The sequence below is a fragment of the Pongo abelii genome, chromosome 19, assembly GCF_028885655.2.
Source record: "Pongo abelii isolate AG06213 chromosome 19, NHGRI_mPonAbe1-v2.0_pri, whole genome shotgun sequence".
NCBI classification, from domain to species: domain Eukaryota; kingdom Metazoa; phylum Chordata; class Mammalia; order Primates; family Hominidae; genus Pongo; species Pongo abelii.
In genome coordinates, this window is record NC_072004.2 from 89,605,310 (window position 1) to 89,632,551 (window position 27,242).

The window sequence follows — 27,242 nt, forward strand, 5'->3', positions numbered from 1 at the left end:
CTCCCCTCCCTCCTGCAGGGGGTCCGAGCCTGGGGAAGAGAAGCCCGCCCACTGGGTCACCAGCCTTCCCCTGGGGGACTCTGCCTGGCAGAAGGACCTACAACCCGTCCAGCGCTACTGCTAAGACGCTCGTGTCATTCACACCCGGGACGCTCATGATTTATGGACTTTAATTTTCCCAGATCCTCAGTGGCTTCCCTCCTTTCCCTCTGGCCTGTCAGGGTGTTTGTCTCCCAGCACCCCCAGCACCCCCTTTCCCTGGTTTTTAATTTGAAGCATCTGTCTGGAGCATCCCAAGGAGGAGACGTCTGCGAGGCTGAATGCATGAAGCAGCTGACAGCTCTATTGATTTCCTCTCTCCCACCGCATAATGCAAGATATATACAAGCCGATAGGCCGGCCCTCTTTGAAGGGTCTGTGCCCTTTTTTCTCACTCTGATGTCCCCTCACCTTGGCACATGTTGATCTATAGGAGGGGTGCTTGTCCCTCATGCTGAAAATGCATTCTCCTCTGCCTCAGTGTTATTTTCCTCGCTGTTGCTGGATGCGGCCTCATCTGTCCTTTCTGCGCTAGCAGATTGGACACCCAGGAAGCAGCTCTTGGAGTGAAAGGGGCCAGTAGGGAAAAGCGGGGGAGCTGGGGAGGTGTCATCTGTCAAAACTGACTCTGCCGCCTGTGGAGGAGATGGTGCAGGGCTTTCGGAGTGGCCCTCCTCTGCCTCACAGGTCTGGGCAAGGAGGGCTCCTCGCCGCTCCAGCCCATGCCTCCTCCAGGTTACAGGTTTTTTCCTCCAAATCCATTGGCAACTCTTGCCTGGGACTCACATTCGATTAACAGCCACAGAGCCAGCTGCTGGGCTAAGCATTTTTCTTTTCTTGGTGCCTTCTGGTTTCTCATAAGCAGGGCAGCCACAGACAGTTGTGCAGGCTGCACACAACTGGCCGCAGTGGCCTGGATCCTAGCAGGAATTAATACTCAACAGAAACTGAGGCTCAGAGCTCTCAGGAGACTCATTCAAATTCTCCCAGCCAGACACTGAATTTGAATCTAAGACTTCCTGCCTCCAGGAAGAGTTTTCCTCCCACCCTATCATACTGCCTCCTCCAGGAAGACCACCTGGATTGATACCACTCAATCTAATGGTTCTTTCATTCTTGTCACCCTGGAACTTATTTGCTATGAGGGTTTGCACGTTCTAGCAGGCTCCTCTGGAGGTGCTGGGTTTTCAGGACAAAGCAATATTCTACTCCTCTTTGTGAATCACCATCGATGTTACTCCTGGAGGACTTTCCTGGCCTGTATCACCCCTTCCCCAGCCTGTATCAGACCCCCATGACCTCCATCTGGTCCCACAATTCCAAACACTTCCTACACCTAGGGCCCAACCTCATCACTGCCTCCCTTACTAGTCTGTGTGTCCCTTGAGGTGGGAACAGGGACAGGATCTTATTTCTGCATCTTCACCACTTAGGTACCTAGAGGCACCTTAAAGACGGGCCCCATGCCTCTCCTCCCTTCTCCCACCCCAGCTCCCCACCCCATCCCGAGGCTTCCCACTGGAAAAGGTGTCCCCACCTGCTCTGGGCTGTCATCAGCTGGCTTGCCTCCCAGAGTAGGGACGAGGCTCCTGGTAACTAGAGCCGACTGCGCCCCGCCTTGCCACCCGCAGAGCCCAGGCAGAGGCAGCACCCAGGGCGGTCCTCCTTAGAGCATCCACAGAAAAGCTTTGAAACCCTAGGCTAGGTGCAAATAAGACAGTAGCCTGAGCCCATGAGTTACCTGGCCATAGGCACAGAACAGAGATATCCATTATGACAAAGAGTGTCCTCGTGGTTTTGGCCTTCTAGTCAAGCGGCTCTCAACCACAAGTGGCATTGCCCTGCTTTCCCCCGGGGACATTTGGCAATGTGTAGAGACATTTTCATTTCTCACAATTGTGAGGGTCTAGCATTAACCGGGTAGGGGCCTGGGATCCTCACAAGACTCAGAAGAGCCCCAGCCCCTAAACAGAAAGTGAAAGTGATCCCATCCACAAAGGTCAACCATGTGGGGCGTGAGAACCCCTGTTCCAGTCTGCCTGGCCTTGCTTCGTGGCTTCTAGCTCAGCAGCGGGGAGAATGTTAAACCTGTCTACCTCTCAGGGACTCACGGACTCTTTGGGGGCCAGGGGGACAGTGAGTAACCAGCACCCCTTTAAACTCACCATCTTCAGTTTCCAAAAAAACACCAGTGGGCCAGGTACAGTGGCGCATGCCTGTAATCCCAGCACTTTGGGAGGCCAAGGCAGGAGGATCGTTTGAGGCCAGGCGTTAGAGACCAGCCTGGGCAACATAGGGGACCCCATTTCTAAAAAAAAGAGAGAAAGAAAGAAAGAAAAAGAGAAAGAGAAAGAAAGAAAGAATATAAGACCACATGCCTGTGGTCCCAGCTACTTGGGAGGCTGAGGCAGGAGGACCACTTGAGCCCGAGAGGTCGAGGCTGCAGTGAGCAGCGATTGCACCTCTGCACTCCAGCCTGGGCAAGACAGCAAGGCTCTGTCTCAAAATAAATAAATAAATAAAGCACCAACTCACCCCCCCGCCCCACTCCCCATCCTTTCCCAGGTAAATGAGTTGAGTGCCAGGGACCAGAGTCCTGGCCTGCTGACAACCTTTAAGGTTTAATGAACAACTCCCTTCCGAGATAGTGTAAAGGCCAGCCCTGCCGGCAGCCAAAGGCAGGGGCCTCTTGGGGGCCTCTTGGAGATTAAATGAGATGGTGGATATGAAAGCACTCCACCAGGTATGAAATCGCATACAAATATTTCCGATAATTTATGGACATTCCTCTCCGCCTGAGCTCCCAGGAGTCGCGCGGAAGGGGCTATTCCGTTTCCAGCCGCGGCCGCAGCGCCCCCGTGCGGCCGCCAGTGGACACAGCACCCAGGGCGGGCCTTGCCCGAGAGGTGCGGGTTGGAGCTTTGCGAATTACTCCATCGAAGCTTCGCTGCAACCCTGCGAGGCGGGAGAGAGGCGACAGCACACACACTCCCATCCCCAAAACATACACACACGTGCACGCACACACACAGAGCTTTAGAAACCAGGAAACCAAGGCTCGGAAGATCACCGCTGGGCAGTGAAGGAGGTGCTATGGACCCCAGGGATGGGCCCTTCGGTGACGATGACTACAGTGGGCATAAGTGAGGCTGGAAGGGGAACTCCTGAAGGCCCTGGACTCCAGCCCAACTCCCCCTCCAGCCTCTTCTCCCCGACCCCCTGCCATAGACCCTCCTTACCTCTGCCACACTGAACTTCCCACTCATTCTCAGAAACACCCCGCATTCTCCTGACCCTGGGCTGACGTCAGCTCCCTCCCTCCTTCTGTCTGGAAGTCCTTCTCCTGGCAAGCTGCTGTGCAACCCTCTCAGAGGCAGCACACTGTGTCCCCTCCTCCACGAAGCCTTCCAGGACTCCCTCAGGAGGAATTAGACCCCTAGCCTCTGGCCATCCCCACAGCTTGTTATGGGAACCCAGTAGTCATGTGTGTTTGGAGCAGGAACCGCATTCTGCTTATTCCCAAGCCCAGCCCAGTGCCTGCTTTAGAGTAGGAGCTCAATCGATGTTCACCAAGTGAACGGAATGGATTGAATGGGGGAAAATCCTGGAGGTTGGGAGGTCTTCCCAGCCATGTGCCGTGCCAGCCCTCTGCCCACCTGCGAGCTGAGGCATTGGGGTTTTTTTTGACCCATCCTGGTCCTCTTTCCAATGTGTCCCTGAAAACTGAAGAGAGAACTCTAAACCATTTGGCCTTCAGGGGTGGCCAGAGTGGGGCTGCTGGAGGGAGGAGGGGAGGCCCTGTGCCTTCTGAGGCCCTCTCTGCCCAGAGCCAGCAGAGTGAGGGAAGAGAAGGAGGGGAAAGGGTTGGACTGTGTCCTGCAGCTCCAGACATGCCCTCTGTGCCTCTCCGGCCTCCAGCCATGCTGCAACACACTGCTTGAGACCCTCCCTACCACCTCTTGACAAGGGCAATAGCCCTCACCGTCCCGCAGCTGCCAGCATTGGACATTCCAGCCTACCAATGGCCAGAGTGACCATAACAGGCAGCCTGGGCCATCCTGCCCTCGAGTCCGGGGCTTTCCTCTCCTGCAGGATTCACCCCGGGCCCTGGAGAATTTCGTTTCATGTGTATATGGGAGTCACCAGGGAGGCTCATGTCCAGGTCAGCATCTGCTCAAGGTCTCAGGCTGTGGCACTCAGGGCCAGGGCTCTGCCCCGCTTGGTCTCTGACAGTCCCCAGCCACTCCAGGACATTTGGGGCTCATCTTCCCATGGAGCAGGGAAGCGTGCCCTCAAAGCGCCTTGCCTCACTTTTAGTAGCTGCAGCTTATTTTGCTATTTGTCCCCCTTGGGGAGCTGGAGGTCTTTGGAACAAATCTGCCATTGTGTTTTGCTACTACACATCTATGGTCCCTTAAATTATACAACTCAAGAGGGTGAACATCCGTCTCCCTGGGATCGTTGCCAAAAGGGAGGTGCAGCTCCTCCTTCTATCCCTGTCCTTGTCCTGTCGGGCCCACAGTGAGGCGAGAAGCACCAGTCATTCATTCAACAAATAGTTTTTGGACCTACTACATGCCAGACACTGCTTCAGGCACATCAGTGTCTCCTTCTAGCTCTCCCTGAATTCCTCCCTCCATCCACCACCCCTTCATATGGTGAGTGATCTCAGATGCCGCATCCAGCCGGATCATCCTGCAATGTTAGCATTGAGCACTTACTGTACAGATGGGTACTGCACTTTGAGAGTTATCGACAGAATGCTGAGCCCTCTCCTTGCCTTCAAGGAAAGGTGGTAAGGTGGGGCGTAGTGGCTTACACCTGTAATCCTAGCACTTTGGGAGGCCGAGACAGGAGGATCCCTTGAGCCCAGGCGTTCAAGACCAGCCTGGGAAACCTAGGGAGACCGTGTCTCTAAAAAAGTTTTAAAAAATTAAAAATAAAAAGAGTGGTACGCATGTATGAAAAGTTAAACACCTCCACGCAGCCTACGGAGAAGTGATTGCGAGGAACCACTGCATGAGTGGCAAGCGACATAAGTCAAGGGTGAAGGGTCCTGCCTGAAAAAGGGGAGGCGGGAGCTGAGCTCGGAAGGACCAGTGGCACTTGGCATCAGAGTGGACAGCAGAGCAAATACCTAGAGGGCGGAAAGTGCCTGAAAGTGCCCCTCGGCTTGGCTGAAAGGGTGGTTGCTTGTGGAGGAGCAGTGGGGTAGAAAAGACCAGAAAGGCATCGCCTGAGGTGGGAAGGGCTGGCAAAGCCGGGCTCTGAGGTATGGGAAAGTCCTTCTCAGGTCAGAGCTGAAGCACTCGTGCTTCTCAGATCGGATCCGACCTTCAGACATCTAAAATTAGGCTTCTGCCAATTAACTGTTCCCACTGCTAGAATCCCGACACATTGACAGTTGCAGAGACATCGTTCAGCTTCTTTAAAAGACTCTTCAGTGCTATTACAGTATTTTGTGATCTGTCTGCAGCAAGGTCTATTGGTTCCTGTATCTCCAGCACCCCCAGGAAGGTGCTCAGCCTGAGCTTGTTAATGGAACGGCACGAGGGAGGAAGAAAGGAAGGTAAGTTAAATAAGTTCTAAGTAAAGCTCGTGGCAAAGTGCTCTTTCCCTTCAGGAGGGCCGCTCTGTAATAATAAGCACGAAGCAATTACATTCTGCCGTGTGGTTATTAAATTTGGGGGAAACAAATATAATAAAATGTAGACATTTGTAGAGAGGTTGGAAATAAAATAAAAGTGGAGGATAAAAATAAAATCGATAACCACAGGTTGCTAAGAGCCTAACCTAAAGGATGTTATGGGGGAGAAAAGAACGCTGCCCTCCCCAGGCTTCCCAAGCCTCCCCAAGAAGTGGCCGGAGCCTGGGCTGGGGAATCTGCCCAGCAGGGGTTCAACTCCTGAGTCCACCTCTCCCCTCTAGGGCCGCGGTGAGACCCGGCAAGAGCAGGAGCACTCCCACTGCTGCACCATCAGCCCTACGGGTGAGACATTTAGCCAGGGGCAGCCCTGCGACAGCTGTTGGAAGTATTATTATTATTATTATTGCTAGAGATGGGGCGGGGGGTCTTACTAGGTTGCCCAGGCTGGTCTCGAACTCCTGGCCTCAAGCGATGCGCCCGCCTCGGCCTCCCCCAGTGCTGGGGTTATAGGCGTGAGCCACCGCGCCTGGCCTTAACTTGCTTTCATTGTACACCAATTCCTAAGGGAACTGGAAGCAGCAAGCAGGAACGCTCCCTCTTATGGAAAGAAGAGCCCAGGGCCCTGGTCATGACAGGTTCAGGTCCCAAAAAGGAGACCGGAAGAAAACGTGAGGCGCCAGAACAAGAGGTTCTACAAGGTGCACACGAGGGTCCCTGCCATTAAATGAATAATTTTCTGTGTAGATGCCCCGTGCGCAGGTCCAATGAAAGCCGAGAAGAATAAGCGTTAGCTCTTCAAACTGAATCTGAGCTAAAACCTAGCAAAGCCAGCTTGGGGTTTGAGGGGTTGCGGGGAAAACAGGAAGGGGTGGATGGGGAAGAGGCGGGGGTCATAGGAGGAAGGGATGGGGAGGAGCGGGAGGAGGGAAGCGGAGGGAGGGCGGCAGCCAGGATGGTCCATTCCATTCTTGGAGCGGCACTGTTGACCTCGACCACAAGGGGGCAGGGCTGCTGAAATTGGAAGTGCGAACGCCTACATGAGTCTTGACCCTCGGCAGGCACTGTATCCAGTTTCCTCCGAGTAGGGAGGGCTTAACTGCCCGGAAACGGAAGTCTTGTTCTTTTTCGTCCTTTTCTCCGGTTGCCGCTTGCTGTGAGTGTCTCTAGGGTGGTACGCGGGTGAGAAGGGTAATCTGGGGCAATCCACGGCCAGGTGAAATCTGGGGACCCTAGGTCCGCGTGGAGGGTGTCGGGGAGGAGAAGGGGAGTGCGATGGGGCCTATATTTCGGGGGAGAGTGGGAAAACGGGGTTCGCTGCCAGCCCCCGCGCCGTGTTAACGCCGAGGACTGTTTCCCGCAGGTCCCGGTCCGCGCCAGCGCCCAGCGCGCCTCGTCGCCATGGTGAGTACGGTCCCTGCCTGGCGCCTTCCCGGAGTGGGCTCGTGGGGCCCCGGGGCGAGGGCGAGAGGGCCTCCCAAGGATCTCCGGAGGCCGGGAGGAGCTGGTGGACTGGACCATCACCGGAAGACGTGTCTCTTTGCTATCTGTTTACCCGCTTCCTTTGTGTTGCAGCCTCGGAAAATTGAAGAAATTAAGGACTTCCTGCTCACAGCTCGACGGAAGGATGCCAAATGTAAGTAGTTGCTCCGAAGGTTCAAGATGAGCTGTGGTTACCTTGGCACTGCTTCGGGAGCATCTTACCCGGAATGTCAGGCAGGAGACGGGTTAGGCAGTCTGGGTGTGTGCCTGGCCCTCTGGGAGCAGTGGTTTTATCCTGTTTCCCATGAGAAAGATCTGTGTGGGGCACGTTGAGGCCCTGGAATTTCTAGGACTATCTTTAGCTAATCGCGAGTATCTCAGGGGCTGCCCTGTGTTGTTTTTTTTTGTATAATACAGAAAATTCTCGGAACGGAATCTCCACTGCGCGAAAGCCTCAAGACACACGTCCCATAAACACTGAGTTTAGGTTCTCTGCAGTTGTGCAAAATCTTAACACAAACCCATCTTGGCTCACTACAAACTCTGCCTCCCGTGTTCTCCTGCCTCAGCCTCCTGAGTAGCTGGGATTACAAGCACCTGGCTAATTTTTGTATTTTTAGGAGAGACGGGGTTTCTCCATGTTGGTCAGGCTGGTCTCAAACTCCTGACCTCAGCTGATCCGCCCGCCTCAGCCTCCCAAAGTGCTGGGATTACAGGCATGAGCCATCGCGCCCAACTGGATAAACATTTTGAAGAGCTCCACATGTCTTTACAAGTGGTGTTCAGCTTAGTTCAGCTGCTAGGGGCAGTGTTACACTGAAATGGGTTAGTTTGGATGAATATGCAGGTGTCTGGATGTATTAAGAACAAGAGTCCAGGCAGCCCGTGCCTTGGGCAGGCTCTGAGTCACACTGCTGCTTCCTCTGATGTGCCCCATTCTTATAGCAGTTACTGGCAGAAATGGAGTTGGCGGAATTGCGAGGACAAGATCATCTTGTGCTGCATCTGCCAGGTTAAGTGCTGTGTGCTGCGTCTAGCCGGGTGCTTGCGTTGAAGCGTTAGAGCCCATGTTCAGCCCTCAGCCACCTGCTTCTTGATTGGCACATCACTGCTATTATAACAAATCCTGGGAGTATCTCTGAGCAGTTTTTAAAGAGTTGGAACAAGGCATTCAACGAGTACATGGAGTGGTAACTACTGGGAACGGGTTGTCTCATAGCAGCCAGATGGCAATGCATTGATACTGCTGGTACATAACCAGAGTGGTGCACAATTCAAACCCCACACAGCTGAACTTGAGGTACACGTTAGCTGTGTCTTGTCTGAGCTGTGATCCTGAGATAGAACTTGGCAGCAGGAAAGAACCCAGAAAATGGATTCCACATAAATTCAAGGAAAAGCCTGGGTGCGTGTTGTGTGCAGTGGCTGGAGGCGTCCTGAAGAACGAGCTCTTACTGGCCCAGAATGTCATCTCACATGCGGAGACGTGGTTTCCGGGAGTGGAGTGCTGAAAAGCGCTCAGTCCCAGCAGACAGCCCGTCTCCTTATTTTATCACTTCTCCCATCCCTTTTAAAAAAGATAATAGGCCAGGCGCGGTGGCTCATGCCTGGAATCCCAGCACTTTGGGAGGCCGAGGCCAGTGGATCACGAGGTCCAGAGATCAAGACAATCCTGGCCAACATGGTGAAACCCCATCTCTACTAAAAATACAAAAAATTAGCTGGATGTGGTGGTGCGTGCCTGTAATCCCAGCTACTCCAGGAGGCTTAGGCAGGAGAATCGCTTGAACCTGCAAGGCGGAGGTTGCAGGGAGCCAAGATTGCGCCACTACGCTCCAGCCTGGCAACAGACCGAGACTCTGTCTCAAAAAAAAAAGTAGAAATAAGAAAGATAATAAGGTTGATAGAGGATATTCTACAATGTTGTGTTCAGTGTACCCAATAAAAGTCCCAAGTTGGAGGAACGGAATAGTGTTTTCTGTTTGTGCAGAGGGACAGTACTGGAGGTGGGTGCTGACTGTCTCCTGCATGCTGCTTACTGCTTGAGTGTATTTGCACATGGACTGTGTCACATCTGTTTTCTGTGATACAATTTAATTCCTGATTCTGGTCTCCGGTAGCTGTCAAGATCAAGAAAAATAAGGACAACGTGAAGTTTAAAGTTCGATGCAGCAGATACCTTTACACCCTGGTCATCACTGACAAAGAGAAGGCAGAGAAACTGAAGCAGTCCCTGCCCCCTGGTGAGTGAGTCTGAAGTCACTTCAGGCGTGGGTAGGGTTTGGAAGGTTGCTGTGTGTGGCCATGTTGTATCTTGTTTTGAATCCCTCAGATTTCAGAGCCCATTTTATGGTCTAAGAATCTGCTCTTGCTGTTGGGAGTGTGAGGAATAGTTGTGATTCTCAGATTATATACAGTACCAGAAATCATTTCCTTAGCCAGAAGAGAGGTTAGAGCTCAGTTAATCCTGTTCACGACCCTTCACGGTTGGTGCTAATTAGCCAGAAGAGAGGTTAGAGCTCAGTTAATCCTGTTCACGACCCTTCAGGGTTGGTGCTAATACTGATAGTCGCCATTTTTTACAGGGGAACAGATTGAATATAATAGACCAAGTCTTTTTATCAAACACTAAATATTTCAACGGAAACTTCGCTGGTGGATCTAATTTCTGAACCTTGTGTTCTCTCTTTAGCTTAAGTACAAAATCTAGACAAGCAGCATCAACTCTTGTTGCTGCTGGATGGCTTACTTTTGTCTCTTTCCCTCTAGGTTTGGCAGTGAAGGAACTGAAATGAACCAGACACACTGATTGGAACTGTATTAAAATACTAAAAATCCTAAGTGTCTTTCGTCTTTGCGGATGGGAAAGGGAAAAATGCTACCTCGTAGTGGTTTCTGATGGGAACAGGACACGGGTCCTTTTGCTGCCTTCCTGCATCTTTTTTTTTTTTGAGATGGAGTCTTGCTCTGTGGCTTATCCTGGAGCACAGTGGTGCGATCTCAGCTCACTACCACCTCCGCCTCCTGTGTTCAAGCGATTCTCCTGCCTCAGCCTCCCAAGTAGCTGGGATTACAGGCACACGTCACCACGCCTGGCTAATTTTTGTATTTTTAGTAGAGACAGAGTTTCACTGCCTGCCTCATCCTCCCATAGTGCTGGGATTACAGGCATGAGCCTCCATGCCCGGCGCATCTCTAATCTTGAGCATGATCTCAGTGGGCGAATGAGGTCATCTGTTTTCAGCCCGAGTTTGAAAATAAGATGTGGGGAGGCCATGATGGAAATAGCCCATGGGGTTAAACATAACTAGCAGATGTGGGAGGGAGGGTGGGGCATGCCATTCAAACAGGTCCCAAAATGGGTGCAACAAGGTATAGCACATCTACCACTCACTAACGACTGACTTGGAGAAATAACTACACTTTTGCCTGTTTCCTCAGTTGGAAAATAGCCATATTAACACCCCTTTCATTGGCTTGCTGTCAGGGTACTGGGATTGGACGGGGCGTGCGTGGGTTGGGGTGGCCACCAGGTGGTGCTGTGCCACAGCGGACAGCCCCCCTGGAAATGACTGGCATAAAACCTGTCTTCGTGCCCAAAGTAGTGTTTCTTGTTTTTTTAAGATGTCTACCTTTTAAAAGTGTGGTATACAGTGTGCTTGGTATTGTGTTAGGCATTTAAACGCGCTCAGGTTGTAAGGTGTAAGTACCAGTCTGAATATTCTGTAAGGATTGTGAGGGTGTGAGGTGGTTTTGAGTCTGGTTGTCGGTCTTGTTTCCTCCGGGAGAGGGTGGGTACGCCAGCCCTCAGGCCCAGGTGCAGCACTGTGGGCGGCTTTCAGCCTTCCCAGTTCTGTAAACATCGCAGATTCCCAAGGAAGAGCGAGCCTTTACCACGTGGGTTTTCTTTGTTCCCAGCACATCGTCCAGAGTTTCATCCCAGCTCCTAGGAGACAGGCCCTGCAGGGGTGTGTCCAGCCTTGTCTAGAGAAAGCCGCCTTTCTTGCAGTGCCTCACAGCCCTGGCTTGTGACTCAGAGTCATCTGGGGCACTTAGGCAGTTCACTATGGTGGCCAGGGCTACCTGGAGATCACGATTGCGGTGGTCTGGGGCATAGGTGTGTTTCCAAGCTCTCAGGTGGGCCACTGCCTTGCTGGGGTTCAGCAAGCCCCTAAGTGCTGCATACCAGGTGAATGGTGGGGAGGGGGGATGGGCTACAGCTGCTGGTTTGCCGACTGTTCTCCAACTCCCTGCTGAGTCTGTGGGAGGTCTGTCTCTGTTGTGCCTCAGCTTTTTGACACCTCTCTGGGTCAGCAGGCCTCCGGGGAAGCAGCTAGAATGGTCGCTGTCTGGCTGGGTGCAGGTGGGCTGATAGATTTGGATATTCCAGGCTGCATTCCGGTGGCTGTGGGGATAGACCTGAGGGACAGCCTTTGCAGTTTGTTTCTTCCAGTGCCGTGTGCAGGCCTCCAGCCTTCTGGGGCTCCCTTGCCCCAGGTTCAAAGTCAGTCCTGGGTGACCACCCACTGCCTAGGAGGCAGGCCCTTCCCACTTGGGGGGCCTCTGAGGGCAGGGACTGTAAAGGCGGCTACCAGAGCCCTGCCTGAAGAGTCCACTTTCCCCAGCAACTGCAGGGACTGAGTCGGAGACCAAGACCTTTTAAAATGAGGTTTTCACCCAAAGAAGTTCCCTCCCCTGCCGCAGTCTCCAAGCTGATCGCCTGGCTCCTGCAGTTCTCCGGCTCCTCTCTCCTGTTCAGGAACTTGCTTGCTTCCCCTTCCACTGGCCTTAGTCCCTGATCTCACAGGGTCCTGTTCCTTCTGCATAGAGGCCTCCCCCAGCACCCCCCTCTTTGACTCCCGATCATCCTTCAGCTCATGTCACTGTCCTTTGGGAAACAACCCTGACGCCCACATTCCATCCCCTCTCTACAGCAGGGACTCTGACATTTCGCAAAGCCTGCAATCGCTGTTTGCAGGATACAAGTCCACCTCACCTCGCCTACTAGGCTGTAGATGCCATGCAGGCGGGAACATGTGTTTTATCCATTACTGTATCCTCTAGAACACAGAACGTGCTCAAGAAAATTTGTTGAAAGACACCCCGATGAGAGAATAACGGCTGTTTCCAGCCTCCCGGGCCCCTCAGCTTTGGGCTCCTGCAGGGCCCCAGAATTGTGGGATCGCGGCCACGAGGAGAGGCCCCGAGGCCAGGACTTCCTCTAATGGACACAGGGCCTTTGAGCACTGGGTGACTGGGGCCCCACTCCCCAGCAGCCATGTGTTTGCGAGCGTTTTCAGTCGGCCCGCATCCACCCGGTCCCTTCAGCCAGAACCCTAGGAGCCCTGCCCCCGTCCTCCCGGGGCTCCTTTCTCACTCGCGTCCCTGCCGCGGTGGCTACGCACCCCTGAGGTTGGCTGCCCAGCGCGGTTTCCACGCCCAATCTGCCGCGACCCCATCACTCCACCCCACCTACCCCTGACTCCTGCTTGTCCTCCAGCCTGGGCTCCTCCCTCCGCTGGCCAAGTCACGCCAAGCAGTTTGCGGTTACAGGACGGGTGGGGGCCTCTGCATATGTGCAGAGTACAGAGGGCCCAGGGACGTGAGGCTCCCCGATGGGCAACCTCCCCTGCCTTTGCTTTTCCCCAGAGCCCCCTCCTGGCCTGCGTTCGGCGTCTTCTCGGGTACTGTCGTCATCGCCCTCTGCGGTGCCTGCGCTCGGGGTGAGGGTTTTTGTCGGCTTTTGTTACATCACCGATGTAAGTGCCTGGCACGTAGTAGGTGCTCAATAAATATGTTGTTGCATGCGCTACAGTCTCCCCGAATGCTTGTCCCTTCCCGGGCGCTCTCATCGCCTCCTACCTTCCCCGCTACACAGCTCGAAGGTCCCCTCCTCCGGGAAGCTCGCCCTGTCCTACTTGCCAGGAAGAATCAAGCAAATTTTCTGAGTGAGACACCTTGTCCTCACCCAGGCGTCCTGCAGGCGGCTTCAGTGAGTTGTTGGGGCAGATGCGCCGGGAGCTCCCGAGGGCAGGGACGGCGTCTTATTTCTCTTTTTTAAGTCCACAGGGATGCCAAAAAATGAGAGTGAATTTAGAATGAGTGACCGAATGGCTGAAGATTGCCTCCTTCCTTTCCCAGTCTGTCGGTTACTTACCCTGTGACAAGCCCTTGGGACGGGCAGTCGCCCCTCTCTGGCCTATGACTGCTGGCTGCCCCCACTGATACCTTATACCCTTGATCTGATCATAAATAAGAAGCAGCCCGGGGACTCGAGACTGAAACTGATTTAGAGACTTCTGGGAGCTTTTTTCACTTCCCTCCTCCCATCCGGCCAGGACAGATCCCCGCCCAGAAAGGGGCTGTTGACTGCAGCGGGCTGCGCGCCCTGAACTGGGACTGGGATCGCGGCGGGGCGGGGCGGGGCGGGGCGGGCGCGGGCCCAGGGAGAGGCGGGGCCGGGGGCGGGGCGGGCGCGGGGCCCCGGCCGGGAGGTGAGCGCAGCTGCCGTTCAGCTTGTGGGTAGCACTCGGGCCGAGCCATGCAGGCGGCGCGCGTGGACTACATCGCTCCCTGGTGGGTCGTGTGGCTGCACAGCGTCCCGCACCTCGGCCTGCGCCTGCAGCCCGTGAACAGCACCTTCAGCCCCGGCGACGAGAGTTACCAGGAGGTGAGTTCACGCCGCCCCAGACCCCAGCCACGCGCGCCACAAGTCGCCGCACTACCCCCTCTCCCCTCGAGAGCCTGCACTTTCCCACGTGCCTCTCAGACCCCTTCTCTCCCCGCGCAGCCCTTTCCCGTCTCCCCTCCCCCCTTCTCCCCCACCCTCCCAGGCCCGTGGCCCGCCTCCCCTCCTGTCTGAGAACCTGGGGGCCGGGAAAACTGAAGAGATCAGAGTGAAGCGGGCGTGGGGAAGGGGAGGAAGGGCGCGAGACCGCCTGCGGGGTGAGGGGCTGAACGCTGAGCGGGCAGGGCGGCGCGGGGTAGGGGTAGGGACAGGGGCATTCGTGTCGAGGTAATCCTGGCGCTCGAGGTGCGGGGATGCTGAGGGATGCCCCGACGTTTTCGACCGTCTGAGATTCCAAGATGGGCGCTCTCTTTCCGGGGCTGAGTGGGCTAGGAAAGTTTGGCAGAAACTGAGTAGCAGTTTCCCGAGTCGGTCTTCGCAGCACCCCTCCTCCCCAGCCCCGGCCTGCCAGGTGGGAGTCCCAGCTGGAAGGCTGCAGGGCTTGGGGAAGCAGAGTGGGTCACTTCCCCCCTAGCTCAGAGAACCCACAGCTGCTTGCGCTTGTTCCAGGGAAGGAAGGTGGCCTCCGTCAGCCCATCTCACACTGTTGTCCTGAGGACCCTCTTGCATTGACAGTCAGCCTCTCTGTGTCCCCTGGTCCTAGACTGGCCCATTCCTGTTCCCCCACGCCCCTCTCTCCACCCTACTCCTTCTAAGCCCTGAATTTCTGGCCTAGGGCAGTCACTCCCGGCTTCCCCGCCCTTTCTCTGCTCTGCTGGCCCTTGGCGGGATTCTGCACCCCACAGACAGAGCCAGGGCTCCCCAGACCTCCCTGCCCAGACAAACAAAACTGCAGAATCTCCCAGCCCGTCTCAGGTCTGGTCACGCCTGCTCTGGCCCCGGGAGCCCACCTGTGTCAGTTCCTTGTGTTGGGTCAAAGATTCTGGGGCCAGTGGCCCAGGATGGGGTCCATTTGTTCAGAGCCAGGAGCCCATCTCAGGACTTTGGCCCCCGGCAGCCTCTCCCTGTGTCAAGTTCTCCAGATATGGGACAGGTCTGGGCAAAGCAGGGCCTTTTGGAGGGAATCCTGATCCAGTGTGAGGTGCCCAAGTGCCAGTGACAGGGAGTCTAATAATAACCCCTGGCGACCCGGCTGCCATCAGGCCCAGGCAGATGGTGCCTGCCCTGCCAGAGGGAGGGGAGCATCAGGACCCCTTCCTGGGGTTCAGTGGGCACTCAGGAGCAAGACGGCAGTCGGTGGACACACTCCCCCCTCCCCCAGAGCCCAGCCTGTGGGAGTCTGTGTTCCCTGAGAATGTGGCTACCTGGGGATAGCTCCAGGGAATCTTCCTCTCCCAGAGAATGCATGAAAAGAGGCGGATATGATTTCAGAGACAGCTCTGTGTGTGTGTGTGTGTGTGTGTGTGTGTGTGTGTGTGTGTCCCCATCCCAAACCCTGTGCACCAGATCCCAAACCCGGGGTCTCCAGCCATAGTTTTCTCCTCTCCACTGGAGGAAATCTAAACTTTTCACTGTGTCAAGAAGACCCCTAGGTGGGGGTAGGGATGGTAAGGGGACTCCCTCACCCTGCTGGCCCCAGAGACAGTTCCTATCTGCCCAGCAGCTGTGGCTGGTGGAGCCTGGGCCTGCCCACAGCCCCCTCAGTCCCATGGACAGGTGGCAGTTGAGCCAGATGAACCTACCTCCAGCCTCTGCCCCTCCTCCCAGGATTCCAGCCCCAGCTCACTTTGTGCTGGGCATCAAATGGTTCCAGAGGGTGTCCCTTCCCATCGGCCACTGCTCCTGGGCAGCTGACACCAGCCCTGCCCACCGGCTCCTGGTCCTGCTCACCCCTCCCCACCACTCAGATCGCTGAGTAGGAGATGAGCGTGGTGGGCCAGGACCGGAAGTGTGGCTCTGGGTGTTATTTAAGGCGGCTCCTGTTTTGGTAAGTTCCCCGTTGTGACCACAGGTCTCTCCTGGACGTCTTCTTTCCTTCTGGGCACCAGTCACTAACAGAGTCAGGTGGACCGTCGGTCATCCCAGTCCTCAGCAAGCTTGCCTGGGGCAAGTGCCGTGCCAGGCGTGGGGTGACCGTGGTAACCAAGGCAGCAGGTCTTCAGGAGAAATTGCTGGGGATTCTCTGCGGCTGGGCTCTGGGCACAGCGCTGTGGCAGACACCAAGCAGTTTGAGGTGGGGGCTCTGCCCTCCAGTTGGCTGGGGTGGATTCCCAGTTCTTTCTATGTGTGACCATGGGTAGGTGTCTTAACCTCTCTGAGCCTTGCTCCCTTCATCTGCAAGAATTAGATGAGATATTCCATATATCATGCCTGGTACAGAGAGTGCCATAGCACATAACAGGAGCCGGTGACACAGGTCGTTCAATGGAGTAGCTGTGAGGTTCAGCAGTGTGTCTCAGGACAGTACCCTGTTGGGGGATGGAAAGGAAGGAGATCTCTTCCACAGACTCTGACTGGGGGAGACTGAACAAAATGCCTGCAGAAAGGGCTTCAGCTCATGCCCCACATGTTCAAATGCACAGTGCTGGCTGTGTGGGGGGTGGGGGGTAGGTGCGTGTGCATCAGAAACTAAGCAAGGATGGAAACAGGCAGGTGCTGGCCTCGGGATGTAGGTGGTGCGGGAGATCTCAAAGGCAAGGGGGTTCTTGGAAGTGCAGAGATGGTGAAGAGCAGGTCACCAGGTAAGCTGGGATTTCCTGAGCAAATTCAGTGTTCCAGAACCTTCCTGAGGAAGTAGGGGCTCTCACTCACTTTCTGGGGTCTTTGGGAGCCATGAAAGCCCCCAGTCCTCCTGATAGTTGATCCTCGCCCCTCTCCCACCAGTGAACTTGAGCCCAAGTCCTCGCAAAGGCCACTTGGCCTGTGTCAGCAGCCTTGTGGGGAGGCTACCCTCCAGTGAGTAGAGGCGTGAGAGGTTAGCACCAAGGCAGGGCTGTGGACGAGGGCACCCTGGCCCTGGCGGGCACCCAGCTCTGGGCTGCCAGATGTGGCTGTATGTCTGGAAGGAAATCAGCCTAGACCTGCAGCCCAAGTCTTCTCACCTTTGATAGATGAGAGGGATTGGATTTGGAGACGATTCCTACTCTAAAGAGATGGTAAAAGAACTAATGAGTTCGTGGATTATGAAGCCTGTGGCCACTGCCTGGCACACTGGAAACTGCTACAATCGCTGCTTGGGAAGGAGAAGACTGCAGCCGGCCGGTGTCCATTGGGCAGTGTTGGGGAGAAGGGAATGGACACCTGGCACTGAATCCAGCAGTGTCTCTCTGAGCAAATGAACGAGGCACTTCGGTGTCCCTGCCTGGGCGTGAGTGCCACCATCACCATCCAGCCAGCCCCTCAGGGGAGACCAGACACTGATGAGCTCAGTTCTTGAAACATCTTAGTAAGCTCCCAAAGGCTGTGCAAATGTTAGTTATTGCTACTGTCAACAGGCAGGTGGCCACATGTGTGCTTCCTGTTCCAGCTTCCCTTGCCCAGGATCAGCCGACCAGCCGCTCTTTGGGGACATGTGTTAGGAGGCAGAGGAGATGTTGTTAATTTTTTTTGTATTTAGGCATGTATTTCCACGTGTTCTCTCATTGGTTGGTTCAGTTCATAGATTCGCCAAAGTACAAAGTGGAGGGTACACAGCTGGGGACTGGATCGAAACTACAGGACTTCCTGCCTCTGACCTGGGGGCAGGTCTGAGGAAGAAGGACCAGGCAGCAAGCCCATCCCAGCTGAGATCTGAGAAGAGCTGAGGTTGGGATGAGGAAGCCCCATTCATCCAGTGTCAAATTGAGTCACGGTCATCAGACAGTCATGCCGCGCCTGGGAGAGGGCTTAATCTTTCCCAGTGGGCCTGGGAGGGAGCCTCTCCCTCTAGGGGCTCCTAGTTTCCCTCTCCCAGCCTCCACCTGAGACCGGCACACCTCTCTCTATGTCTTCTGGGGGCCAGGACTGTTGCCCCCTCCCCTGCCCAGTGCAGAAGCCCCTTGGGTCCCGCTGCCATGGTCACTGCAGCCCCCAACTTGGGTCCCAGCTTGGCGCTCTCTGCTCTGGGTTTTTCATGACACAGTGACACATCAGAAATAATTGAAGTCCCTTTGATGAGGGGAGAGGCAGAGTCTGAGCACCGGTGTGGGAGCTGGGGGCCTGGTGTTGCTGTGGGACAAGGAGGTGGCTGCAGGGCACAGTGGGAAGCGTGGGGAGGCGTGGGAAATTGTCTTGGCCAAGCTCTGTCCATCTGAGCAGGGGGGCCTGGAATCAGAACTCTTGGCTCCCTCTTCCATTCCCCTCCACCTCCATGCACACGGGGACATGCAGTGTTAATTAGGAGCAAGAAAATAATTGCCCATTAGAGAGCAGCAGGTGCCACCAAGCTGGCCCTGGAAGAGGGTGCTGCTGGTTGGGGGGAGGGGGGCGGGCTCCTACCTGCTCCTCTTTTCCCTCCTCCTTCCTCCTCCCTTGTCCACCTTCCCTCTTCTTTCCTCTTCCCTTCCCAACTCCTTTCCCCCTACACCCTCTCACCCTGTCCCACTCACCACCCCCAGTTTGTTCCCAGCGCCTAGGTAGGGTTCCCAGGAGGGTTTGGGAAGTAACTCCCTAACAAAAGGCTTCCAAAGGCTAGGCAGGGTGGCTCATGCCTGTAATCCCAGCAGTTTGGGAGGCCAAGGAAGGAGGATCACATGAGCCCAGGAGTTGGAGACCAGCCTGGCCAACATAGTGAGAGCCTGTCTGTATTTTTTTTAAAAAAAAGGAAATTAAAAAAAAAAAAAAAAAGGCCTCCGAGTTTGGGTTTCCCAGGCTTCGCTGGAGCTGGAGCTGGACAGCATTATCAGAAACCTAATTGAGGCCAGCTGCCCAGCTTGGAGAGGCCCCAGGCCACAGAGGCTCAGTGGCTGTCAAAGGGGGGGACCGGGAGGCTGGAGGAGGCTTGAGAGAGTGAAATGGGGGAGCCGGCTGTATCACCCACAGCCTGATCCTTCTCGGACGAGCCTTCCTTGCTGGGTGGGGACATTGGTAGATTCAGGAGCTCTTCCTACTGGGGATACAATGATAGTGGGACTGTTCAGGAGGCAAACTCAAAGGGTAGCTGGGGGCAGGCTGGATGGTAACTGGGCTCCAGGCTACACAGGAGGTTTGTCTGGGGCTCCCTTACATTTTTTTATTATTAGGAATAACTTGGTTGGGCATGGTGGCTCACGACCGTAATCCCAGCACTTTGGGAAGCCGAGGCAGGTGGATCACTTGAGGTCAGGAGTTCGAGACCAGCCTGGTCCTTTTGTACTAAAAGTACAAAAAAATTAGCTGAGCATGATGGCACATGCCTGTAATCCCAGCTACTCAGGAGGCTGAGGCAGGAGAATCCCTTGAACCTGGGAGGCGGAGGTTGCAGTGAGCCGAGATTGTACCACTGCACTCCAGCCTGGCGACACAGCAAGACTCCGTGTCAAAAAAAAAAGAAAAAAAAAAATAACTTACAGGAAAGAGTGTAGTCTTAAGTGTACAGTTCAGTTCAATGAATTTATACCCTCGAGCACCTGCGTGCGTGGTGTGTGTGTGTGTGTGAGCAACACCATCCCAATCAGATCGTATTCCTGACCCCCTAGAAGCCCCCTTCGTGCTCTCTTGAAGTCTGCACCCTCCCAAAGGTAGCAATGATTCAATGATTCACATTTCTCTGGCTATTCATGAGTATCTCTGACTTTGAACTTCATATAAATTAATCCATACAGTTCTCTGCTGTTCCGTGTCTGGCTTTCTCCCTCAACCTGACTTCTGGGAAATTCATCCCAGAAATACCGTCATGTGTGGCTGCAGTTTCCTTTTCATGGCTGTGTAGTATTCTAAGACTATAACACATGTTCTATATCTTTTCTCTTGTTGGTGGACGTTTGTGTCTTTTTGGGCGTAGGCTGTGACTGCTGTGTGAAGCTGCTGTGGACATTTGTGTATCTTCTGAGGGACACAGCCCTCCTTTCTGTAAAGCAGAATTGCTGGGTCATGGCCTGCATGTTACACAATGATTTGCAATTTTTTTTTTTGGCTTGGTTGGGGTTTTTTTGGGGGAGGTTGGGTTATTTTTTTTAAAAGAAATAGGATCTCAGTATGTTGCCTAGCCCAAGCTAGACTCAAACTCCTGGGCTCAGTGATCCTCCCATCCCAGCCTCCCCAGTAGCTGGGATCGCAAGTGCATGCCACCAGGCCTCGCTGGTTTGCAGATTGTTAGGAGGATCCCTGGGCTTTAGCAGAGAGGCCTCAGGGGCTGCCAAGGGACAGCCAGGACAAAATGTGGCATTTCTATCCACTCCTCACTCAGATGGAGCTCTGTGTTGCAGGGCTCTGCTAAGCAAGTCAGTTTGAAGAAAAAGTTAAGCTACTGGAAAAAGTTTGAGAACTTCTGTTGACACTAATCCAGTGCTGCCCAGACTTTAATGGAATATATGTGGCCTGGGATCATCTCTAGAGGCAGGTCTGATTCACTGGCTCCAGGGCAGGGCTAGAGATTCTGCACCTCTAACAAGCTCCCAGAAGATGTCAGGGCCACAGGTCACAGGGTGGTAAACTTCACTTCGAGGAAAGAGGCTCTCAACTCCCAGCTGTCTTGGCCTCCTCTGCCTTGGCCTGGGCCGCAGGGCCCTCTGGTGAAGGGGCATGGACTGAGGACCGGAAGAGGGGCAGTGACTTTCCACCGCCTCTTTCTACCCCTGGACTTACTGGGGTCAGTCCCGGGGACAGGCCGTGCTAATGAGTGGTCCAGGCGGGGAGAGCCCCAGCCCCAGCCCCCTGCCACACTGTGAGGTCTTTGGGAGAGGGAGGTGCCCAGATCTACTGGGCCCTGGCTTCCCAGCTACCCTTTTTTTTTTTTTTTCTAGACGGGATCTCCCTCTGTCACCCAGGCTGGAGTGCAGTGGCGCAATCATGGTTCACTGCAGCCTCAACCTCCCAGTCTCAAGCGATCTTCCCACCTCAGCCTCCTGAGAAGCTGAGACTACAGGCACATGCCACCACGCCCAGCTAATTTTTTATTTTTTATTTTTTTGTAAAGACAGGGTCTCCCTGTATTGCCCAGACTGGTCCTGAACTCCTGGGCTCAAGCAATCCTCTCATCTTGGCCTCCCAAAGTGCTGGGATATAGGCGTGAGCCACCACACCTGGCAGAAAGCCACATTTTAAGTCAAATCCATCTGTTCCCCTCCCAAGCGAGCCATCTCTCCTGCCTTTTTCTGGGCTGCCCCCACCACTTCAGCTGAGAAGTCTGTCAGCCAAGAGTGACCAGCAGAGCAATCCATGTCAGAGGCCCGCAGGCCTATCCGCGTTTCACAGGGCTAGCAGCGTGGCCTCCAGCAGGTGTCCGTCCCCCTGGAAAATGGCCCCAAAGCCCCGGACTGCAGAGCCCGGCCTTGGTTTGTCAGGGCTATCTCTGTGTGTGCCTGCCCCTGCACAAGTCTCGTCTCCCCCTTAGACCGCAGGGTCCTGGAATACCCGCTTCCTGCTGATTGCCACCCCCTGCAAAGGGCTCCCTGAAACAGGCTTTCCCCGGCAGCCCCCCTGGGGCACTAGGGATTCGGGACTGGGAACCCCTATCGGGGGTGCATGGGAAGCGGGGGTGGCTGTCAGCTCAGGAGCCTGACTTAGAGCCAGGTCCAGCCCTGGCTGGCGGCTGCCAATCCTGGTGCCATCTGGTGCCCATCTGGCAAAATCAAGAGATGAGTGAGCAGAGAGTGGCACCAGGCCTCCTGACGGACTGGCTCCCATTGCAGGACCCCGAGGTACTAGGCAGGCCTCAGGCCCCTCCGGCCCCCTCAGAATTCTGGCTTTGCTGCTGCCTCTGGCACTGGAGGTTCAGCTGTCCCTGTTGGGGTGCAGTGGAAGGGACTCCGCAAGTCACATATCCTGACTGCCCCGCCCACTCACGCATCCCCCAAGCATGGAGCTGGCTTCTCGATTCTCAGGATGGACCCCAACACCTAGAACAAGTTCTTCACATTCTGCTAGAGGATGATGCCCAGCCTGGGACAGCGGGGTTGTTGCATGGAAGAGGCAACAGATACACAGGGCTGTCCTTCCAGGCCCTGTCTCAGTGGAACTCAGCGCCCGAGGCCTCTGGGTACTCTGGTCCTGGACAGCGTCCCTCTCCTTACCTTTTTCCTTTGGCCATGGAGCTCACCACCCACAGCCCTCCCTGCTAGCCAGGAATTCCTGCCTTGTCTCCTGAGTGGCTCAGACTCTTCATCAGCAGGGCCTGGTCCATATCTTCCTCCAGGGTCTGAACCAGAAACCGGGGACCAGCTCTGGCACCCCTCCCTCACTGACCACCAGGCCCACCACTTGGCCTCATGCCCTGTAAGCTCCATCACTCTCACCCAAGTGCCTCAGCGTAGGGCCCTCTGTTTACAGAGAAGGAGCTTGAACCATAGGTGGAGCTTGGAAGGATGGACGAGAGACGCAGCTCAGCCCCGGTCCTATCTGCAGCCCAGGCGGCAGGGCACTCAGGGCCTGAGGGCAGGGCACTTCCAGAGCCCCATATGCAGGGATGAAGAGTGACAACAGGCCTCTGCTCTCTTCCAGTCGCTGCTGTTCCTGGGGCTGGTGGCCGCCGTCTGCCTGGGCCTGAACCTCATCCTCCTTGTGGCCTACCTGGTCTGTGCATGCTGCTGCCGGCAGGACGATGCGGTGCAGACCAAGCAGCGCCACTCCTGCTGCATCACCTGGACGGCCGTGGTGGCCGGGCTCGTCTGCTGGTGAGTGTCCCTGGACGCTGGGCCTAGGGTGTGTGGCTCAGTCTGCAAGGGGCCAGGGACTGTTTGACCATGTTCTCCTGACCGAGCTCTGGCTACCTCTCTGGCTACCTTGATGGAAAAGCTTGTCCCCAAATGAATGTTGTCCCTTTTTTTTTTTTTTTTACCAAGCATCAGGAATCAGATGCCTGGGGTGGTGATGGGGTCTCCAGAAAGGTCTCCCAAGTGGCCCCCCCACCCCAAACCCTGCCCCAGTGTGGGTTTGTCCTGTGCCCAGCAGCCGTGCAGGCAGCATTGCTGCACCGACACTGGGCATCTCCACTCTGTGTCCCTGGCCCCTGCCAGCTGCTGCCCTGGGTCTGGGAGGTCAGAAGAAAGTTTGACTCCAGCACAAATCAATTCCATCTTCTTGTGAGATCAATAGCTTTTAGTGCCGTTAGCCAGTTCTTCTTTGCTTTGGATGAGGAAGTGAGAATTTCTTTTATTTATTTGTTTATTTATTTTAAAGATGGGGTCTCACCCTGTTACCCAGGCTAGAGTGCAGTGGTGCGATCACAGCTCACTGCAGCCACAAATTCCTAGGCTCAAGCAATCCTGCCACCTCAGCCTCCCAAGTAGCTGGGACTACAGGTGCACACCACCATGCCTGGCTTTTTTTTTTTTTTTTTTTTTGGTAGAGTCAGGGTTTCATCATGTTCCCCAGGCTGATCTGAAACTCCTGAGCTCAAGTGATCCACCTGCCTCAGCCTCCAAAAGTGGTGGGATTACAAGCGTGAGCCACTACACCTGGGCTGAAACTATGTTGCTCAGGCTGGTCTTCAACTTCTGGCCTCAGACGTTGCTCCCTGCTCAGCCCCCCCAAAGCACTGGGATTACAGGCATGAGCCACCATGCTGGGCCTTAAAGTGAGGATTTATAACTCCCGTGCAGGAGTCCGTACCCAGCCCACCACACTGCCTGGCCACTCCACCCCAGCCAGTGTCCACATGCATGCTGGCTGTTTTCAGGAGTTGTTGCGTTTTTCTTGTTTTTAAATCTATAGAGGCTTTTCCAAAAGCCTCTAGCATCCACGCAGAGATGCTTCTGGGGTGTGGTCACCCCGAGAGTAGAGTCTCCCACTACCCGGCAGCAGGCTGGCAGCCAGGCAGGTCCCAGTCAGCCTGGGGGTGAGGATGCCTGGGCTCTCATACCCAGGCAGCTCACCTTGCCACTGCGAGTTTCTTCTCTGTTGGAAGGTGTTCTTGATCTCGTCCTGCCTGTAGTGTGAGGCTCACCTAAGCCAAAACGCAGGCGAGATGCTAAAGCAGCCTTGTAGGGTGGACAAAGCTCTGAGCACAAGGAAGGGTACCAAGGCTGCTGTAATACATGGCTGGGGCTGAAATAAGAGGCTCAGAGGACAGAGCTCTGGACAGGCTGGGAAGTCACAGTTGAGTGTGGTTCCCAGTAGAGTGGAAGAGCTTTGAGAAGCAACTGTGGTGTTAAAAATCCTCCTGCATGGCCGGGCGCGGTGGCTCATGCCTGTAATCCCAGCAATTTGGGAGACTGAGGTGGGTGGATCACCTGAGCTCAGGAGTTCGAGATCACCTTGGGCAATGTAGTGAGACCTCACCTCTACAAAAATGAGCCAGGCATGGTAGTGCACACTTGTAGTCCCAACTGAGGCAGGAGGATGATAAGCCCAGGAGGCAGAGGCTATAGTGAGCCATGATCGCTCCACCGCACTCTAACCTGGGTGATGTGAGACCCTGTCTCATACACACACACACACACACACACACACGACAAACTTGTTTTTGAAGAATACTTTGGAACGGTAAGAATGGCATGAGAAGTCAATTCTTCCAATACGGAAGAATTTTCTGCAGTGTAGGGAAAACTCAAGGTGGAAGGAATGTGCGTGGCAGAATCCATCCCACAACATTCTGGGCGTTACTTGTACCAGGCAAGAGGGCACCAGCAGTAAGAAAACAGGCACCAAATCTGCTTTCATGATCTGTCAGCAGAGGCTGAGAACTGTGCACCAGTTTGCTTTGAATCATTGCAACTAAGGAGAGAGGGCTGGGCGTGGTGGCTCATGCCTATAATCCCAGCACTTTGGGAGGCCAAGGTGGGTGGATCACTTGAGGTCAGGAGTTCGAGACCAGCCTTACCAACATGGTGGAAACCCTGTCTCTACTAAAAATACAAAATTAGCCAGGCGTGGTGGCGAGTGCCTGTAACCCCAGCTACTTGGGAGGCTGAGGCAGGAGAATCACTTGAACCCGGGAGGTGGAGGTTGCAGTGAGCTGAGATTGCGCCATTGCATTCTAGCCTGGGCGACAGAGTCAGACACCATCTCAAAAAAAAAAAAAACAAAAAACTAAGGAGAGAGCTCTGAAGGAAAGGAGCAGGCATAGAAGTGGATGGCCCACCTGAGTCCAGGCGTTCCTGGGTGACATGGGCACCCAAACCCATAGGATGAGAAGGCGTTAACTTGGCAAAGGCAGGGGCAGGGGAGGCAGAGACACCTCCAGGCAGAGGGAAGAGGAACGTGCAGAGGCCCCAAGGCAGGAGCAAGCATGGGGCTAAAGGAAGCCAATGTGGCCGGAGCAGAGGGAGCAGATGGGGGTGTTGGGGGCACTGCCGAGGGTCGGGGTGAGCAGTGAGTGGCAGTGGGACGGGGAGAATGTCACGGGGTCAGAAGACACAGGGAGCAGATGGGATTCAAACCATGGAGCAACTCATAGGCTTTGGCAGGGGTCGGGGTCTTTATTCTAAGAGCCAGGGGAGCCACTGCAGGGGCTCTGCAGAGAGGAAGGGTGACCCGATAACTCAGGCTGAATGGAAGCGAGGCCGGCGGGAGTATTCGGAACAGCGGGACTTGAATGTGAAGAAGTGGCCACCGGGTGACCAAAGAGCTCAGAGGCCTAATGAGGGCAGTGAGCGACCCTGGGATTAGCAACAGCAGGAGCCACCACCACCTGCAGGCCAGAGGGACACAGGGAGAGGCTATGTCACCAGGGAAGCTGGAGCCACACAGCCTGCCTATCAGCGGCTGCAGAAGGAGGGGAGCAGGGCCCGGGCTGCCTTACCACCACCTCCAGTCTCCTACCAGCACCTCCATCGGCAGAAGCCAGCTGGCAGGAGAGCCGGAGACATTCAGTGTGAGGGATCAGCCCCCTGTGATGGAGAACAGGGCAGGGGACAGAGGAGGGACAGGTCCAGGCAGAGGGTCGCATAGACGCAGGCAAGAGTAAAATTCAGGCCATCAGGGAGGCCCAGCTGGAGAGCAGCGGGCTTCCACCCGGGCGTGGGCAGTGACCAGAGTGGAGTGCCCAGAGGAAGAGTCGGCTAGGGAGGTTCGGGGAGGAGCTGCTGAAGTTCATCTGCAGGTTTCTGGCTTAAGGCCCCGGATGGGGTGGCGGTGCTATACTCCAAGGCACGGGACACTGGCAGGGAACCAGAAGAGAAGCAGACGGTCACAGTTTGGTTGTACACAGATTGAGTTTAAGGTGCCTTTGAAACATCCAAGTAGAGTTGGAGTTATAAAGCCAGGGTCATGAGGGTGACCAGTGTGGAAGTCACACACATGGGTGACCTGCCGTAGGAAGCACAGAGTGAAAGAGAAGGGGACTGGGGCCAAGCCTGGAGGAAGCACAGTGTTTAACAGCTGGGACGCAAAAGGTGCCTGTGACAGAGACCAGGAAAGAGTGTCCCACCAGGAAGGGCCGGGAATGCCCCAAGGGCACAGGAGTCATGGGGCAGCGTGTTCCAGGAAGAGGAACCAAGCTGACCACTGCATGTGGGAGGGGGGTTGAGAAAAGCCCTTGGGTTAAGTGGCAGGGAGGTCATTGGTCACCTTCGTTGGAGCTGCGTCCACTGGGACACAGGAACAGCCAGATTGGTGTGAGTTATGGGAGGGGCAGGAAGGAGAGTCGGGACAGCAGCAGGAGAAGGGACAGAGGTAAAGGTTGGGGGACTGAGGTAGGAGGACACATGAGCTCTGCTGATGTGGTTCCACCTGAAAGCGGGGGATTGAATCCACAGAAGAAAAGACCAACAAGGGGTTCCTGAAAAAGCAAAAGGGATAGGAGGATATACCTCTTTGTGTTCCTCTATTTTGGGGGGAGGGTAGTGATTTTGTATTTGGGAAAGAGTAGTGTGAACACACCAGGGGGAAGGCAACACCACCAACTCACTTATTCTCCCTCAAGCAGAACAGTTTTTCCCATGGCCCAGGTGGGACCAATGACCCCAGGAGACCCTCATTAAACAGCCAAGGTGATTTCTTGATTCCTTCCTTCCTTCCTTCCTTCCTTCCTTCCTCCCTCCCTTCCTTCCTTCCTTCCTTCCTTCCTTTCTTTTGTTTTGTTTTTTTTTTTTGAGACGGAGTCTCGCTCTGTTGCCCAGGCTGGAGTGCGGTGGCACGGTCTGGGTTCACTGCAACCTCTGCCTCCCGGGTTCAAGAGATTCTCCTGCCTCAGCCTCCCGAGTAGCTGGGATTACAGGAACTCACCACCACACCCGGCTAATTTTTGTATTTTTAGTAGAGATGGGGTTTCGCCATGTTGACCAGGATGGTCTTGAACTCTTGACCTCAGGTGATCTGCCTGCCTCAGCCTCC

General features: G+C 55.0%; 2 protein-coding genes and 1 long non-coding RNA gene across 7 annotated transcripts in view; 2 read left to right on the top strand and 1 right to left on the bottom strand.

The window, feature by feature from the left end:
- Window positions 1–215: 215 nt before the first annotated feature.
- On the bottom strand, window positions 216–13,530 carry LOC112129631 (uncharacterized). Its single transcript, XR_008515178.2, has 3 exons — window positions 12,642–13,530; window positions 2,205–2,347; window positions 216–674 (listed from the first exon to the last, which is right to left on the bottom strand). It is a non-coding gene; the product is annotated as an uncharacterized LOC112129631 (long non-coding RNA).
- Window positions 5,968–10,006, top strand: RPL38 (ribosomal protein L38). Of its 5 annotated transcripts, none has more exons than XM_009252002.4 (5): window positions 5,968–6,839; window positions 7,047–7,087; window positions 7,259–7,319; window positions 9,286–9,408; window positions 9,935–10,006. In XM_009252002.4, the coding sequence occupies exons 2-5, from the start codon at window positions 7,085–7,087 to the stop codon at window positions 9,958–9,960; spliced, it is 213 nt and encodes a 70-aa protein (XP_009250277.1). In that variant the 5' UTR covers window positions 5,968–6,839; window positions 7,047–7,084; the 3' UTR covers window positions 9,961–10,006. The 5 variants fall into 5 exon arrangements, with proteins under 5 accessions (XP_009250277.1, XP_009250274.1, XP_009250272.1 ...); XM_009251999.4 differs by having other exon boundaries at window positions 6,803–6,865; XM_009251997.4 differs by having other exon boundaries at window positions 6,806–6,874.
- Window positions 13,531–13,631: 101 nt separating the features above from the next.
- The window catches only part of TTYH2 (tweety family member 2), a 48,525-nt gene continuing 34,914 nt past the window's right edge, over window positions 13,632–27,242 (top strand). Inside the window, exons 1-2 of the mRNA XM_024234875.3 lie at window positions 13,632–13,835; window positions 22,470–22,642. Coding sequence (XP_024090643.1) covers window positions 13,707–13,835; window positions 22,470–22,642 — 302 coding nt within the window. The 5' untranslated portion in view covers window positions 13,632–13,706. The remainder of the gene's footprint in view (window positions 13,836–22,469; window positions 22,643–27,242) is intronic.

Bases quoted from the DNA above. Each gene is read 5' to 3' on its own strand.
- RPL38 (XM_009252002.4), top strand. The intron at 7,320-9,285 runs GTAAGTAGTTGC...GGTCTCCGGTAG, and splicing joins TCGACGGAAGGATGCCAAAT to CTGTCAAGATCAAGAAAAAT. The intron at 9,409-9,934 runs GTGAGTGAGTCT...CTTTCCCTCTAG, and splicing joins GAAGCAGTCCCTGCCCCCTG to GTTTGGCAGTGAAGGAACTG.